General features: G+C 43.9%; 1 protein-coding gene across 1 annotated transcript in view; it reads right to left on the bottom strand.

Moving 5' to 3' along the window:
* Positions 1 to 3666: 3666 nt before the first annotated feature.
* LOC138483022 (sodium/iodide cotransporter-like) overlaps positions 3667 to 16016 on the bottom strand; it is a 642342-nt gene continuing 629992 nt past the window's right edge. Inside the window, exons 14-15 of the mRNA XM_069613846.1 lie at positions 3794 to 3909; positions 3667 to 3696 (exon numbers count right to left, since the gene is read on the bottom strand). Coding sequence (XP_069469947.1) covers positions 3667 to 3696; positions 3794 to 3909 — 146 coding nt within the window. The remainder of the gene's footprint in view (positions 3697 to 3793; positions 3910 to 16016) is intronic.

Raw genomic sequence — 16016 nt, 5'->3', positions numbered from 1 at the left:
AGTCTCCTCATGTTGCAGGCCCATTGCAATTAAACCAAACAGTAATATAAATCATTTTTACAAAAATTATAGAATGTTTCCGTATTACAAACACATGGCCGACCCATAGGGACAATAAAAAAAAAGGCACGCAGACAAGATGCCCTTACACTAACTGGAGCTAACTAGAAATGTGTGCTCGCTCAAAGTGAAGGTCAGCTGCTTTGATGTTTTGCTCGGGTGGCGGAACGGCCCACGACCCAATATAAGGTTCTATTGTGATTTGACCTTGACAGGCCGGGACCATCCTGAAAGACTAAGAAAAGATAATGAATAAAATTTCAGAAACTAAACGATGAGCCACGTTCATTAGAAGAAGTAACGTCGGCAAAGAAGGAGTGGTGTTTCGGGTCTGCCCTACACAGAGACACAATGGAAAATGCAAATATAATGTAAGTAACTTTTGATGAGTTTATACCGCAATTTCATTACTATACAGTGGCTTTAAAGACGGGTTCAGTTGTACTTGTTCGTTCTATGTGGCATAGTGTTTTCTACCGCGCACTATCTGGAGGAGAAACATCTGCTTTTACTGAAGCACCTCAAAACCTTCCTCTTTGCTTCTGCTTTCTCTCTCCCTCTCCCCTGCTACAACTGGTCCACTGTCTGCGACCTCGGTCCTGGGCCCTTCCACTCTCCACCTGCACTGCCTCCCTGTCAACCCCTGCACTGGGGGACTGTCTCAGTATCCTACAGCCCCCCCTTCCCAGCACTTGTTCTGCACTTACCTTGCACTTGCCACCAGCTGGCCCTATTTATTTATTATTTTATGCTACTTACCTTGTACTCCACTCCCCCCCCCTCCATGCCTCGCCACGCCTTTAAACACTTGTGTACACCCAGTAGCGCTGTCCTCGCTATGAAATGAATAATTTTAATAAGGATCTGATGGTGAGACTAATTTCATTTTTTATGTTTTTAGGTACATCATTCACTACTGTCTGTGTCACGAGTACCAGACACCGGCGGACGGCTTCTACAGCCGCCAGTTGCTTCTCCGCGTGAACAACGTTACCACCCTGACCATTTTATGGGACGATCGCCAAGTACAAGTATGCCCTTACGCGGTACTAACGGTTAGATGCAACATACCTACCGTTGTGGTGGCCTAGTGCCTCGTTGTTGGAACAGCCATGCGATTATCAGTGCGACAGAAGAGCTTATTTTTATCGTAAACCAACACCCTGTGTACTGCACACGAACATCGCTTCCCTCAAGACGAACTAATTTGGATCGAGAGCAAAGAAAAATGCAAATCGCTGAATATTCTCTAAACATTTGATGTCCAATAAACGTACTTTGCCAAATGTACAATCTTGCCGTTTGCTTTTAAACCACGGTTTCACATTCCGAATTGTGGTGCTGTATTGTGAGATGCTCTAAGACCCTGTGTACAGCAAAGGACCATCGCGTTCCTCAATACGAACTTTTTGGAACATGAGCAAATAAAAATGCAAATCGCTGAATATTCTCTAAACATTTGATGTCAAATAAATGTACTTTACCACATTTACAATCTTGCGGTTTGATTTCAAAGTACAGTTTCATATTCCGAATTGTGGTGCGCTGTATTGTGAGCTGATCTGTGTTGATTTCCGGGGTCTGTGTGGAGTCGCGTAGAAGACGCCTGGGCGCGTTTGCCTACGCAGCTCAGTCACGTCACGGATAGAGGCGGGGAGTATGAATGTTTTGATAAAGTCTGTTTCAGGGGCGGGGGATTTGATTTAGTGCCGCAAAGGCAGGTGAGCCAGGTCGATGCGGCGGAATGATAGGATTATCACAAAATGGAGGCTGATTTCGAGTGCGATAATGGGCGAAAAGTCGGGTAAGGTCCATAGGAAAGTTTCCTACGATCTACCGATTTATGCTTACAAACACATGGCCGACCCGTAGGGACAATAAAAAAAAAGTCCCGGAACTATCCTTTAAATGAATTAATAGGCGTGCAGACAGCCATTGATGACCAGGTGCATGAGAGTAGTATGCCAAAAGACTCCATAGATAGTAGATGGGGGGTGACCCTAATGGTCATAATGAGTGCAACATGCACATTAGAAATAACTAAAAACTCAGTAAATAGGGCACATGGCCTGGGAATGATGGGGAGCACTTTTATTAGGAATTATTGCACAGCATGGAATTATCTCCTCCTACCATATGTCTACTGCATATCTTCACGTTTTGACAAAGTGTCCAAGGTTGGTGAATGAATGGACAGATAATGGAAATCCCTTTTGCCACACCATCTATAATGAACAGACCCAACAAATCAAGTATAGATGTAATGATATCATCAAGGTAGTATCTGTAATAGGCTGGACCCAGGATATGTTTTAGCCAATGATGGAACTAACAACTATGTAGTCTACATGTAGCTTGGGATACTAACCAATCCAAAATACTCATAGGTTTTGTAATCAATATTGAAGTAGGACATTATTGATGACATGTTTTTGATATAAAAGCAGCTAACATTTATTGTAATACTGAGAGATACTTGTATACTGTCACGGCCAAGATTCTGTGTTTTGACTAAAGCCGTTCTTTTCCGTGCATGCTAAGTACTCCATTATTGAGTATCATCTTTTATGCTACTGCCAATTTGGGCCCTGTTTTACAAAAGTGCCCTGAGCATCCCAGATTTGCTCCTGCTACTTTATACCTTATTCAAAAAGTCAACAACTGGAGCAAAGGGGGAGCTTCATAGAACATTTCAGATGCTTAAGTGTGAATATGATTCACATAGTTTGCTCAAGAGTTCTCTGAGATGCTACCGGTAGCTCTGGGTTTCCCATAGTTCAGACTTTGTGAATCAGGTTACTCCTGATTTGCTACTGTGAAAATCTTTGTGAATCAGGTCAACTGCATTTATATGGATAATATGTGGATAGCGTTAAAACGGGGAGTGGATGTGGCTTTTGAGGATCTGACTTGTAGGCTCCTGATGTAAACGTTTTTCTACCTCGCCTAAGGGAATTTATACATTTTCTCTTCGTCATATTGTATTTCACATCATATATACCCATAGATTATGTATGACATTTCTATGTGTTATTTAAAAATCATTTGTATTTAACTTACTTGTTTAAAAAAGTAGACTTGGAGTGATGTTTTAACTTCATTTTGTAAATTATTCATCGCTTGATGTCTCTACATTGCATTGCTACAGTATTGTGGATTTTTGTAACTTCCGATCGGATGTGAGGGGATGCCACTACGGGTGGGTTCATTTTCATACTAAACTACTAAAGATAATGTCTGGGTTTCTGGGTACAGTGTACTGCTATCAAACAGGTGGAGGAGTGACATAGTTGTCACATTGAATAATCAAGATGACATGATGAAGTTCTCTATTGAGAGAGGGTTGAGAGGACTTGTCCTTGGGTGACGATTCAATACATTGGAGTTTTGAGATCAACAAACATTCACATTATTTTAAATATTTAACATTAACTCTTTCTTGAGCCACCATGTACTTGTCACCATAGATAGCAAAGGCAGGGCTGCACCATATTTATCGTGACACAAACATAGCAGGATTATATGTGAAAACCATGTAGTTTGCACAATTCTAGGGTGATACAGTCTTTATAATTTGATGCTAGAAAACCACTTGCTGTTGCATTATTAAGCTTCCAACACCAACGGATCGGTATTCTTTTTTAAGGAGGTGAGCATTAAGCAAATGGCAGCCACTTTGAAGAGAGGTGGCATGCAATTTTTCCATATTATTCCAAAGTACAAGTCTACTTACCAAGCCACGGCTCTCATCTAATGGTTTGTTCTTCTCTGCTGGCTGAAAAGGCTTCTCGTGCTTCAAAAGGTCCCACCAGAGCAGCCCTGGAGCAATCGTGTCCCTCTTGGTAGGACCTGGGCTCCCAACACAATGTTCAGATTGTTAGACAGCAGTAATGAGTGTCGTATGCAAGCGTTAATACAAGTCAGTGTCAGCGATTTAAAAAGAAACGGATGCTTGCTTGATTGGTCTTAAGCTTCAGAGCACATATAATCCATCACTGCAGCTCAGTAGAGTTGACTTTTTATTTTTTTATAAAGCCTTCAATTAAAACAGAACATCACACATTTTACATGAGACGACAAACAATAATTTGTTAATGATGTATGTGGTTTTCATAATTGTATGATTTGCAATTTGAGTCACACATTGTGCATTATGCAATCAAGCATTTGTGTGTCTTTGCTGAATGCTGCCATTGAGAAGGAAGAAGCTTGCTTGATAGCATCCTCACAATCACGTGGATTTTGTTTCCCTTTGTAATCATGCCAAACATTGTTGGCAAAAAGCAAACTAAATAATTCAACATTTAAGAAGACATTTTAGAAAAAAGGACAAAACCGATTCCTAAAAGGAAAGGCCGCTCATTGAGTTACGCCATGGACATGATATTTTTAAAGATGGATCTGCCACAATATGGCATGTTGGTTCTAGATACACCTCTTCGCAGACACCCGGTGGTGCTGTTATACAACTTCACTGTAGCTGTATAAAAACCTAACATAAGTAACTTCACTCATACAGACTCCATTTATCCAGACACTTCACCCAGATTAAGAAGCCGATTTATTTATTTATTTACATTTATAGAGCGCACTGCAGCCCATAGACATCGAGGCGCTATTACATGAAGGCGTAAGCAGCAAGATTGTGTAAACATAGGAAACATAAGGTACTTAGTTACAGAAAGAGGAGCGGAGCATAGTTACAAATGACGTTCGTAAGCCTGTAGATATAAAGGCAGGAAGGTTTAGACAAACAGCCTGGTTTTTAAGGCTTTGCGGAAGGCTAGGTGAGAGTCAATCCCCCTGAGGAGCGAAGGTAGGGCGTTCCAATGTGAGGCTGCTAGGGCTGAGAAGCTCGAACCGCCCGCACGTACTCTACAAGTCTTGGGAGTAGAAATCAGGTTGGTGTAGGCAGATCTGGTGGGCCTGGCCGAGGTGGGTCGTGAAATTCTCTGGGCAAGGTAGGGGGGAGCAAGGTCATGGAGGCATTTTTGGGTGAGGGAGAGGATTTTAAAGATGATCCTCTGCCGATGATAGATTCATTGGCTACTCACATTCCAGGATTGAAACTATTTAAAATGGCATGACCTTTTTTTGCTCCTAACTTTTATTGGTTTTACTATAATGTGGACATAGTTAAAACCATGGGACTACAGAAAGCTCTACTAGTATAAACCATATTAACTTTCAAACTCTTTATGCTACGTTATGTTGACTTATACCGCGAACCGCTACCACCCAGGGTGCTTATATAGCACATAGATGCATGTGTTAGTACATTTTATTGGGCTAACTGCAAATACTATGCAGGGATGGAACAATGCATTAGAAGTGTAAGTCCAAAAGACTTCTTCAGCAGATGGTCTAAAAAGATATGATGGGTGAAGAAAAACCAACAAGGCAGTTCGTTCTCAAAGGGAAAAACAAGCAGTTTAATCTTCATTGGCTGAAGGAACAGTGTGCAAGGACAATGCTTTTAGACGTGTTAGCAATCTCAGGATCTCAACTGCTTCATTCTGTACAGACACTTCAGCATGGAGATGATGGGCCTCATTACGACTGTGGTGGTCCGGAAATAAGGGTGCCGGTCGCACCATACTGGCCACTGTACAACTCTGCGGGTGGAGGCGGTTGCGCCCGGCAGAAGGGACCTACCTGCTGGGCGCAACAGCACCAACCTGCAGAGTTTTCACAGAAGCACTGGCACCGTTAGCAACACTCACATGGAATCCTATTGGGCTCCATGGAAATGGGGAACAACTTTTACTGGCGCCTGACTTCAAGATCTGCGGGCACTTGTAATGTCCCGGTGGCACCGGGAAGTCAGGTGCCGGTAAAGGGTTATTAGTATGGCGGCAATCCGCCGGTAGGGCCAGCCGGTTACCACCATACTCGTAATGAGGCTCGATATCTGTATTGAAAGACACAGAGGAAAAGAGATTGGTTGGACAGATTAGATCTGAAAGAAGCTTACCTGATGGTTCCCATCCATACCTCCCACATGAGGTTCTTTTAGTTTTAGTGGTAAGGAGTGAAATACCATTTCTCCTCCCACCCTTTAGGCCATGCATGAGCCACCAGGTGCTTCAGTAAACTCATGTAGCCGATAGCTAGCAGCCTTTCTCAGGGCAAGAGGGGTACAGAAGATAATTTATCAAGAATATATAGGTCTGATGGCCAATCACGATCTTTGATTCAGAATCGGCTAAACCTTACAAAAATAGTTATAGCCCCTTCTCAGAGCATGCAATTTCTTGGCTTTGGATGTCCACTTTACATCTTCCCATGTGCAAGATGGTACAGATTTTCTTGTGCGTTTGAATCGCTGTGTCTCAGGCCCTAGTGCTAAAATTTAATCCAGGTGTGATTTTCTTGTGCATTTGAATTGCTGTGTCTCAGGCCCAGTGCTAAAATTGAATCTAGATGTGATTTTCTTGTGCAACTTGAACTGCTGTGTCTCAGGCCCTAGTGCTAAAATTGAATCTAGGTGTGATTTTCTTATGCAACTTGAACTGCTGTGTCGCAGGCCCTAGTGCTAAAATTGAATCTAGCTGTGATTTTCTTGTGCATTTGAACTGCTGTGTCTCAGGCCCTAGTGCTAAAATTTAATCCAGGTGTGATTTTCTTGTGCATTTGAATTGCTGTGTCTCAGGCCCTAGTGCTAAAATTGAATGCAGGTGTGATTTTCTTGTGCATTTGAATTGCTGTGTCTCAGGCCCTAGTGCTAAAATTGAATGCAGGTGTGATTCTCTTGTGCATTTGAATTGCTGTGTCTCAGACCCTAGTGCTAAAATTGAATCTAGGTGTGATGTTCTTGTGCATTTGAATTGCTGTGTCTCAGGCCCTAGTGCTAAAATTTAATCTAGGTGTGATTTTCTTGTGCATTTGAATTGCTGTGTCTCAGGCCCTAGTGCTAAAGGTGAACCTAGGTGCTACACGGCCATATGTTAATTACCAGCATCTCCACTGCACTTGATCCTTCCTGCCCAGACAATGCACCTCCCAACGCTCTACACTGTTCTTCTTAGATCCCTACTTTATATTGCGAACACTCAATATCCCACCATGCTACCAAACTCACTTCCATATGAGTCAACCCCCAATCACCTCAAACTAACCGATATGATCACCTCACCCTGCACTGTTCTCCAGAGGAACCTCAAATTACGGGCCAGGCTCCCTAGGCTTTATGACCCGTTAACCAAAACATCCCACAGTAAGGCTAGTACTAGCAACCTCTCTCAGCATCCTCTTCAACTGAATAGTAGACTTCTCCGTGAGCCTATCCGCGCCAAGAATGGCACTCCTAAAAGCTTTCCACTACCTTTGAAACTAGTACAACCTGGGACCAAGGGCGCACTTATAAATGCCCGCTCTATGGTAGCCCACGCAACAGACTTGGCTGACCTACTAGTTAATGAAGATCTTGATTTCTTAGCTATCACTGAATCGTGGCTCCATCCAGCAGCAGGTCCCGCAATCATGCTAGCCATACCAGATGACTACACCCTACTAAGACTCGATCGTACTACCTCTCGAGGCGGAGGTCTTGCCATTATAACCAAAACTAAACTCTCATTGATACTGTCGCCACCCTCCAACTCAGGATCATGCGAATCCCTAACCGCTAAGATTACCTTTGCTAATATACAGTCTATTTCCATTCACCTCATTTACCGACCACCCGGCCCTCTAGGATCATTTGAAGAAGACCTTACAAACATCCTATCAAATAACCTTAAGAATTCCACGCAAAGTATCCTATTAGGAGATTTTAACCTTGGTCTTAGTAATCCCTCAGATGCTAATGCCACAATAATTAATAATACCTTAGAGGAACTAGGATTCATCGAGAAGATCACAGAGCCCACCCATACTAAAGGTAGAACTTTGGACTGGCTAGCTGTGCATAACTGCCCAGTCCTGGTCTCATCTATACTTCCGCAGCCTTGGACAGACCACTACCTGATCTCGTTCACACTAGAGGCGACACCAGTGCTAACAGACAGTATAGCTCCAGCTGTCCAGACCAGTAACACAAAGAACATCACCCCTGAAGACCTGCTCCCATTGAATTTATCGACACTGAATGCCATTCGGGATCATACAGATCCCTTTATAATGGTAGATCTATATAATAAAGCCATGCTCTCATCCCTTGATGACATAGCTCCCCTGAAGTTGAGAAAGAGCAAACCTCGAAACATGTCAACACTTGGTTCTCTCCTCACCTTAAGGCCCTCAGACAGGAAAAACGACGCTGTGAGAAAACCTGGAGATCACATCCCCCAGAAAACAATAACAAAAACCTCAGTACACTAGCCTCCCAATATAAAAAAGAAATTATCCTGGCCAAAGAAATGTCCTACAGCACTCGAATCTCGCAAGCGAAATCCAACACTAGAGAGCTCTTTACAATACTAAAAGAGGTTGAAACACCTATCAAAGCACCCGACTCATGCCTCAAGGACAAGAATTGGTGCACGGGTATTCAAAACGCTTTAGCTAACAAAATCACCTCCCTCAAGACGAAGATAAGCATTAAAAAAGACTCCCCTCTCGCTTCCACTAAATCTAGAATCCCGATCCCTAAAACGTTATACCCCACTCGGTCGCACACCTCTGCGCCGCCTAATCGCCACTTCAACTTCCATAAAGTATCTACTAAAGAGGTTGAAAACATCATTCTTACCCTAAAACCCTCGAATTGCCACAGGGACCTATGCCCTGCACAATTGATAAAGGATGCGGTTCGTGATCTCGCACCATTTATTACCAAACTAATAAATGCGTCATTCACATCAGGCACCATACCTAACAACCTGAAACAATCCTGGGTCCTCCCCTTTCTCAAAAAACCTAAACTAGACCCCGCTACTCCTACTGACTATCGTCCCATCACTACAGTACCGTTCCCACTTAAAATCCTGGATAAAATAGCATATCAACGAATCCAACATTTCCTTGAACACTTCCGTCTCCTTGGAGTCTGACAGTCAGGCTTCAGGCCTCAACACGGTACGGAAACCGCACTCATAGATCTCAAGGCACAGATTGATGAGTTGAGAGATGAGGGTAAGACTGCAGTATTGCTACTCCTTGATCTCTCAGCCGCCTTCGACCTGGTTGACCATGAGATCCTATGCAAACACTTACAAAAAGCAGCCCATTTCTCTCCAGAGGCAACCGGCTAGATCCAATCCTTTCTAAACAACCGCACAATGAGAGTCTTCTCCCCATTAGCAGCAGCCGACCCATCGCCTATCACCTGTGGTGTGCCCCAAGGATCCTGCGTCTCCCTGACCCTGTACAACATTTTCACGAAGCCCCTTTTCGATGATCTAGATTGTCTGGGTATCACATACACTAACTATGCCGATGATACCCAGATCCTCATCCCGTTGACGGGGGATTATGACAAGGATTTGGCATTCGTCAATAAAGTCTACCTCATCATCCAGGCATGGATGGTCTTACATGGTCTATTCCTGAATGATGACAAAACAGAACTCCTCATTCTCGGGTCCTCACACAACGTCAACAAACTAGACCCAAACTACTCCTCTCTCGTAATTGATAATAATAAGATCAACGTAGCCAAGGAAGTCAAAACCCTTGGCTTTTACCTAGATTCCACTCTCACCTTCAAAAAGCAAGTCAATGCTATGGCCTCCGCCACATCTTACACTTGCAAACTTATCAGAGCAGCCAAACCATTCCTCTCACCATCTAACTTTATCACCCTAGCCAGGGCTTTGATCCTGTCCAAACTGGACTATTGCAATGCGTTATATGTAGGTTGCAACAAATATATCACAAATAAAAAATCCAAATCCTACAGAATAATGCCCTAAGAGCGGCCCTTAGCATCCCTAAGAAAGCCCACATTTCCGAGACCAGAAGATCTGTCAATTGGTTATCTACGAAAGATAAAATCTTCCTCAAATCTGTCTCTTTGACCCACAAATGACTCCACCAAGCAGCCCCTCAGTACCTTATAACTAAATTCACCAGACCAGCTTCTTCCCACCCCACTAGATTGATTAACTCCTATCTCCTCCATGTGCCCAGATTTAAACGTACGATGTTGGGTGGGAATATCTTTCCTGTATAAGCAGCACAATTTTGGAATTCCCTACCACCTACCTACAGGGTGGACCTCCCTTACCACCAATTCAGATCGAAGACCATTCAGTGGCTCAAGGACCATAATATATAACGCCTGCCTGCTGCACCACACTACTATGACTGTAAACTTGTACACATTGGTGTTCAACTGACCTGTGTAGTTACAATTCATGATATAACCTGCATTTTGTATCTGTATATTTATCTGTAACTTATGCCTCTCCGGCTTCAATTGTCTATGATGCTCCAGCAATGTAACCTCAGATGGATTTCATCCCTCTGTATGTAACAAGCTTCCCAATCCTCTTGATGTCTCTGCGCCTTGCTACCCCCGGGTTAGGTGCACACTATAAATAAATAAATACTAAATACTAAATACAGACAAAACAGAAACTGAAGAAGGCCATTGTCAAACCAAAGGTTTCCTTAAGACACCTGGTATGCAGCATAGATCTCCTTTCCTCTTCCATACTGGCTGTTTCCCACCCCCCTTCACCACAGGGCACTGCAGAGGTTAAAGATAAGGGCATGTCACAAAGTTTTGGACTACACAGGCTGAGTTTCTCTCCCGGGAAGAAACAGAAGAGCAGGGTTGGTGATTAAGGAATATGGCGACCTGAAAATGCAGATCTATTTATGTTATCTTACCCGATCTTTGCTTAGACTCAGAGGCCAGACTTAAAGGTTAGGGGCAAGTTGTGGTTCAGTTTTGACTGGAGGTCGATGGTTTCAACAAGAATCTCTTCGACACATAAAGTGGTTAGAGATTCTTGTCGGGTCCTTTGCTGTCCACAGTTTATAAAAAAGACTTTCCACCCTACATCACAACTCTTCAATCCGTCTCGACTGGTAGGACCACCTGGCAATCCCCTTTGACATTAGTCACCCCCCTCTGCCAAGTAAAGCACACCAATCAGAATACCAGCATATAAGCTTTCAGATCATTCAAGAAATTCCCAGTGGAGGCTCCCACGGAAGACCTTGTCATCATCTATCTCACATGGGCTGAGCTACGTTAGACGAACCATGTCTGTGACTCACTTCTCCAAGAACTCAATACCACTCTCACAACCAACATCAACCACCATACTCCAGTGAAACAATGCACCCTCAAGCCTAAACATTCTAATGGTATACTCAAGAATACTCAAAAATTCAGCTTCAACAAAAGAACCATCAGAAGACAAGAAAAGAAGGTGAACTTCCTGCAGGTTCGATGGACTGCAGGATTTTCACCGAGTCTTTTCTTGTCTTCTGATGGTTCCTGCTCAAGGAACTTTATGCTACGCTAGACAACTGATCACAACTGCCAAGGCCAACTTCTACCAAAACATTGTAGCCAAGCCCTACACTGAAAGCAAAGCTCTCTTCAAAGCCACCAAGCCATGCATCAATCCTCTGCTCGAACCACCCGTACTGCAGTCCATCAAAAAAATCCACCTCCGTCAACGTTTTCTTCATCAACAAGTTCAGCATGTTCAACCAGCACATAGATACCAACGCCATAATTGACAGCACACTAAAAAACACTTCGTGCAAAACCACTGCTACCTGGACGACTTTCAAGACACTCACTATGGAAAACCACACTCCCGCCCTAGCATCCCTCATGGCCACATTGTACTAGGACAACATCCTCCCTCAAGACCCTTCTGACTGAAGCACTCATCCCTTAACTGACAATCATCATCACTTTCCTCACTCAACACACCTTCCCCTGGACCCTCAATACTGGACAGATCCTTCTGCTACTCAAGAAACCAACACTGGGCCTGACAACCTCAGCAACTATCACTCCATTACCATGTTCCCTTCTTAAGTAAGATTATTGAGAACACAGTAGCCACACAACTCCTCAAACACATGGAAGTCAACAACCTCCTTCAGATCTACCAATCTGGCTTCAGATCCAGATGCAGCACGGAAACGGCTGGGAAGCATCAAGGTAATCTTCAATTCCCTTTTCATTATCGATGATGGCCATCCTTCACTCCTGGTACTCATTGACCTCTCAACAGCATTCGAACCAAGTAGACCACAAGACACTCACCAATATTCTGATTCACAAAAAGGGGATCAGTGAGATGATCTGTGCTGTATTGTACCTTGTGTGTCCGTGTTGTGCTTTGTCTACACTTGTAAGGAAAGAAAGTGTGTTGTATTGTGACTTTCCATGTGCCTTGCTCTCTGTCTGTGTGAGTGGCTGCCTTGTGAGGTTGCTTGATTATGTGTGATGTCATGATAGAATGGGTGGTGTGTATGTGGAATGTTAGTGTTTGATGTTCAGCCCAGGCAGTTGAGATGTGGTACCCTGCGTGAGCCCATTCCAGCCCTCCTTTTGCAACTAACTACGTCTGTACTCTGTCAAAGACACTTTGCACCTCCAGTTCGCCAGTGCCACCGGCAAACCTCAGCCCTTCCACACCTCAGCACAAGAAGAGCCCCACCTTGGGCTGGCACACGAATATGCCGGCACATCTGAAAATTCTCACTAGCATCCAAGTGACAACCACAAACTCCAGATAAGTGCACCAAACCACACTGTCTCTCTCTCTCTCTCTCTCTCTCACACACACACACACACACACACATTCTCTCTCTCTCTCTCTCTCTCTCTCTCTCAATCTCTCAATCTCTCTTTCTCTCTCTCTCTCTCTTAACCACTGTTCGAGCAGGCAACACAGCAGGCAAATACTCTTTCCAAAAACATTCTTCACAACCACCAACCCAATAAACTGGCCAGGCAATTTGGAAACCACCTAAATCTCAGCAAGCACCACTGGGACCCAAAGCCGCTGACCGTGATGACAAGTTGCCACAAAAACCACCCAAATCGGCTCTCTAACACTCCAACAAGGACTATGTTGAGGGTAAAAGAGGAGATGGATGCTAAACTCAAGATTAAACACAACAGTACAGATGGGGCTCACAAAGCATCTCCTGAAAGGTCATACATTACCTCCAACATATGCCTGAGCCTCGTCACACCCGGCACTTCCAACAGCAAGGTGAACAGGCAGCCTCGCTCAGGAACAAGTTAAACACACGTCCCGATGCACATCAAAACTCCAGTGATGGGGAAAAACTCCATTCAACCAAAACTCCAAGTCAGAATAAAAAGTGGGCGCCCCCAAAGTAATTTAAAATGGTTGCTTGCAAGATAATTATGCATGTGATCTCATGGCTCTTCAAAACACTCACCAACTCGTTAACAAATGGTAAGAAACTACTCACTGATCAGCGCCTCACACTCCACATTCATCAGCGCCACTCCTTGGCCCATCCCACTCACATCAAACATGCTGTCTTAATTAAACATAGCGCCTATCCTTACAGAGCAAATCAGTGAACACATAAGTTAACTGGAATAGATAAACTAAAATCGTTATAAATACAGTACAATAGGTCCATGCTGTGTACGGTCTTTGCAGCGTACGGCTGAAAATCCACAAGAAGTTAACCTAAACGAACCAATGCTAATCAATCCAGGAGTATCACACCACTCAACATCCCCCTACATAACCGGTTAAACAGTAAGAACTGCGCCCATTCGTAGGAGCATGTAGTGTACAGCAAAGCATTCCTAGTAGCATAGATGGGTTCTTAGTAGCATGTAGTGTACAGATGTCTACCAACTAAGCTAAGAGTTCATGCTGTGACAGTAGACGCACCTGCAATTCCTCAAAAGGTTAAGATAAACAGGTAAAACCAAGTAACTTACAACTCTCACACCACTCCTACACTGTAGTTAAACACAACATCCTATGCAGTGAATATATCTTCACACACAGTTAAACAGCAAATGCCCAATCCTGCCTCCTTGCGGAATATATCGTATAGTCCAGTTAACTCCTGAAATGCCTCCTGAGCAGGGGCGTTGCTAGGGGGGGGGCTAAGGGGGCTATAGCCCCTGATCTTTTGGTTGTAGCCCCGGATAGAATCTCAGGAGCTACAGCCAAAAGACTAGCTAGCCCCCAGTCCCAACAGTTCTGACATCAGTTTAGCCCCGGGTCTTTTCCAGACCTAGCAACTCCCCTACTCCTGAGACACATTCACATGTAAATCCTGTAAATCCTGTAAATCCTGCACAATCTCCAAAGAGCATCAGTCGTACAGAACATGGATTATCTTTACACGCAGGATGATAGTATTGCGTTCACCTACTGGATGATAAACGCGCACATGCCGACATAAAAACAGCAGTCAGCGGACAAAGACACTTTAACTACAGGACACTTTAACATCAGACGCAGCCCGGTTTCTTGGCCCGGGCAGAGCGGGCGAAGGCCCAGGGCGCAGAGCTAGACAGTTTACACACAACTCTCAGGCTATAACTAGTGTCTCTCACAGGTATTTCTCAGTCTATATTAACTGGGTCCTTTTTGTCTTTTGACGTGTGCATTAAAGGCCTCTATACTAAACGAGTTCTGGCAATTTATATCCACTGTGATTTTAGCTGTTAATACTGTATGACTTTAGCATAGCTGCAGCATAGGGCCTGATTTACAAAAGCGTTTTTAAATGGAAAAGTGCAGCTCAAAAACACTTTGTAGTTCAGGCCCTAACACAGTCTAATGGTACCCTATTTACACAGCCATTCTGTTTTTTCTTTTTCTTACCAAAATCCTTTACTTTTATATCAGCATATAGGATGTTTCATCATATGCTACACATAAAGTGTGCAACAGTTCCCCAAATGGGCCATCAAAATGAATGGGGGTGGAAGGATAGATCACGGGCAACGCAAGGTTCGAATCCCGATCCCGCGCCTAGAAACCACTCGCCGGTTTTAAGCGTGTTATAAATTAACAATAAAATGAAATAAATAAATTCAGGTGAGGCTACATTTCCTCTCCCATCAATGACTAGCATCTGAACTGGACATAACTGTTTATCCAAAGAGTGTAGCCCTGGGTCAAATATTTACAGGCTGATTCATGAAATTATTTGCGCCGAAAAACGGCGATTTGTGCGCCATTCTGCCCGCGAATCCCTGTTTAACAAATGGGGATTTGCGGGTAATGGCGCACAAATCGCCGTTTTTCAGCGCAAATACTTCCATGAATCAGCCCCTTAATCTCCCTGACTTAATTGTACACATTAGTGTCTTTATAAGTGATCACATTCACACTATAAAAAAAGGCACCCTAACAATGGGGCAGATTTAATGATTTAAGGGACCAAATGGCGCCCGCTGCTGCTCCTCTGTTAGTGGATCCTAACGCTGCCACCTAGAATTGCATGAGTGTTGCATTGGCCCTCCCTCAATCCCATATCACTGAATTTGACAGGCAGATATATAGTCTCACCAGCTATTCAGTGCAGCACAGATTCATGAATATCTGGTCAAATAGCTCAGCGGGTTGAGTGCTTGCTGCTACGATCGGAGAGTGATCTGTCGGTCACAGGTTCCACTCCTGGCAAAGCCACCTCAGCCTTTTATCTTTCTGAGGTAGATAAATGAGTATCAACTTCGGTTGGGAGGTAATTGTATGTAGATATGTTCTCTGTACAGCGATTTTGTTAAAGCGCTATATATAAATAACATCATTATCATTATAGTGGGGCATGCGGCAGAACTCACTCTGCATTCAATGCCCTCTCTCTCTCTCTCTCTCTCTTTCTCCCTTTCTCTCTCTCCTCTCTCTCTCTCCATCTAGTGTTTCTCTTTCTCCAGGTGCTGTCACTCTCTCTCTCCTCCTCTCCATGTGCTGTCACCCTCCCTCTATTGGCACCCTGACTGTCCTTCTCACCCTGGCACCCTTGAAGATATCCCCTCATTCCAGCTCTCACCTTTGACTGCAGCCCTTACTTTTCCACTCATCCTT

The sequence above is a fragment of the Ambystoma mexicanum genome, chromosome 1p, assembly GCF_040938575.1.
Source record: "Ambystoma mexicanum isolate Mex_15411 chromosome 1p, UKY_AmexF1_1, whole genome shotgun sequence".
Classification (NCBI taxonomy): domain Eukaryota; kingdom Metazoa; phylum Chordata; class Amphibia; order Caudata; family Ambystomatidae; genus Ambystoma; species Ambystoma mexicanum.
Note: the sequence above shows the minus strand (reverse complement) of the source record. Positions and strands in the feature narration are given on the sequence as shown.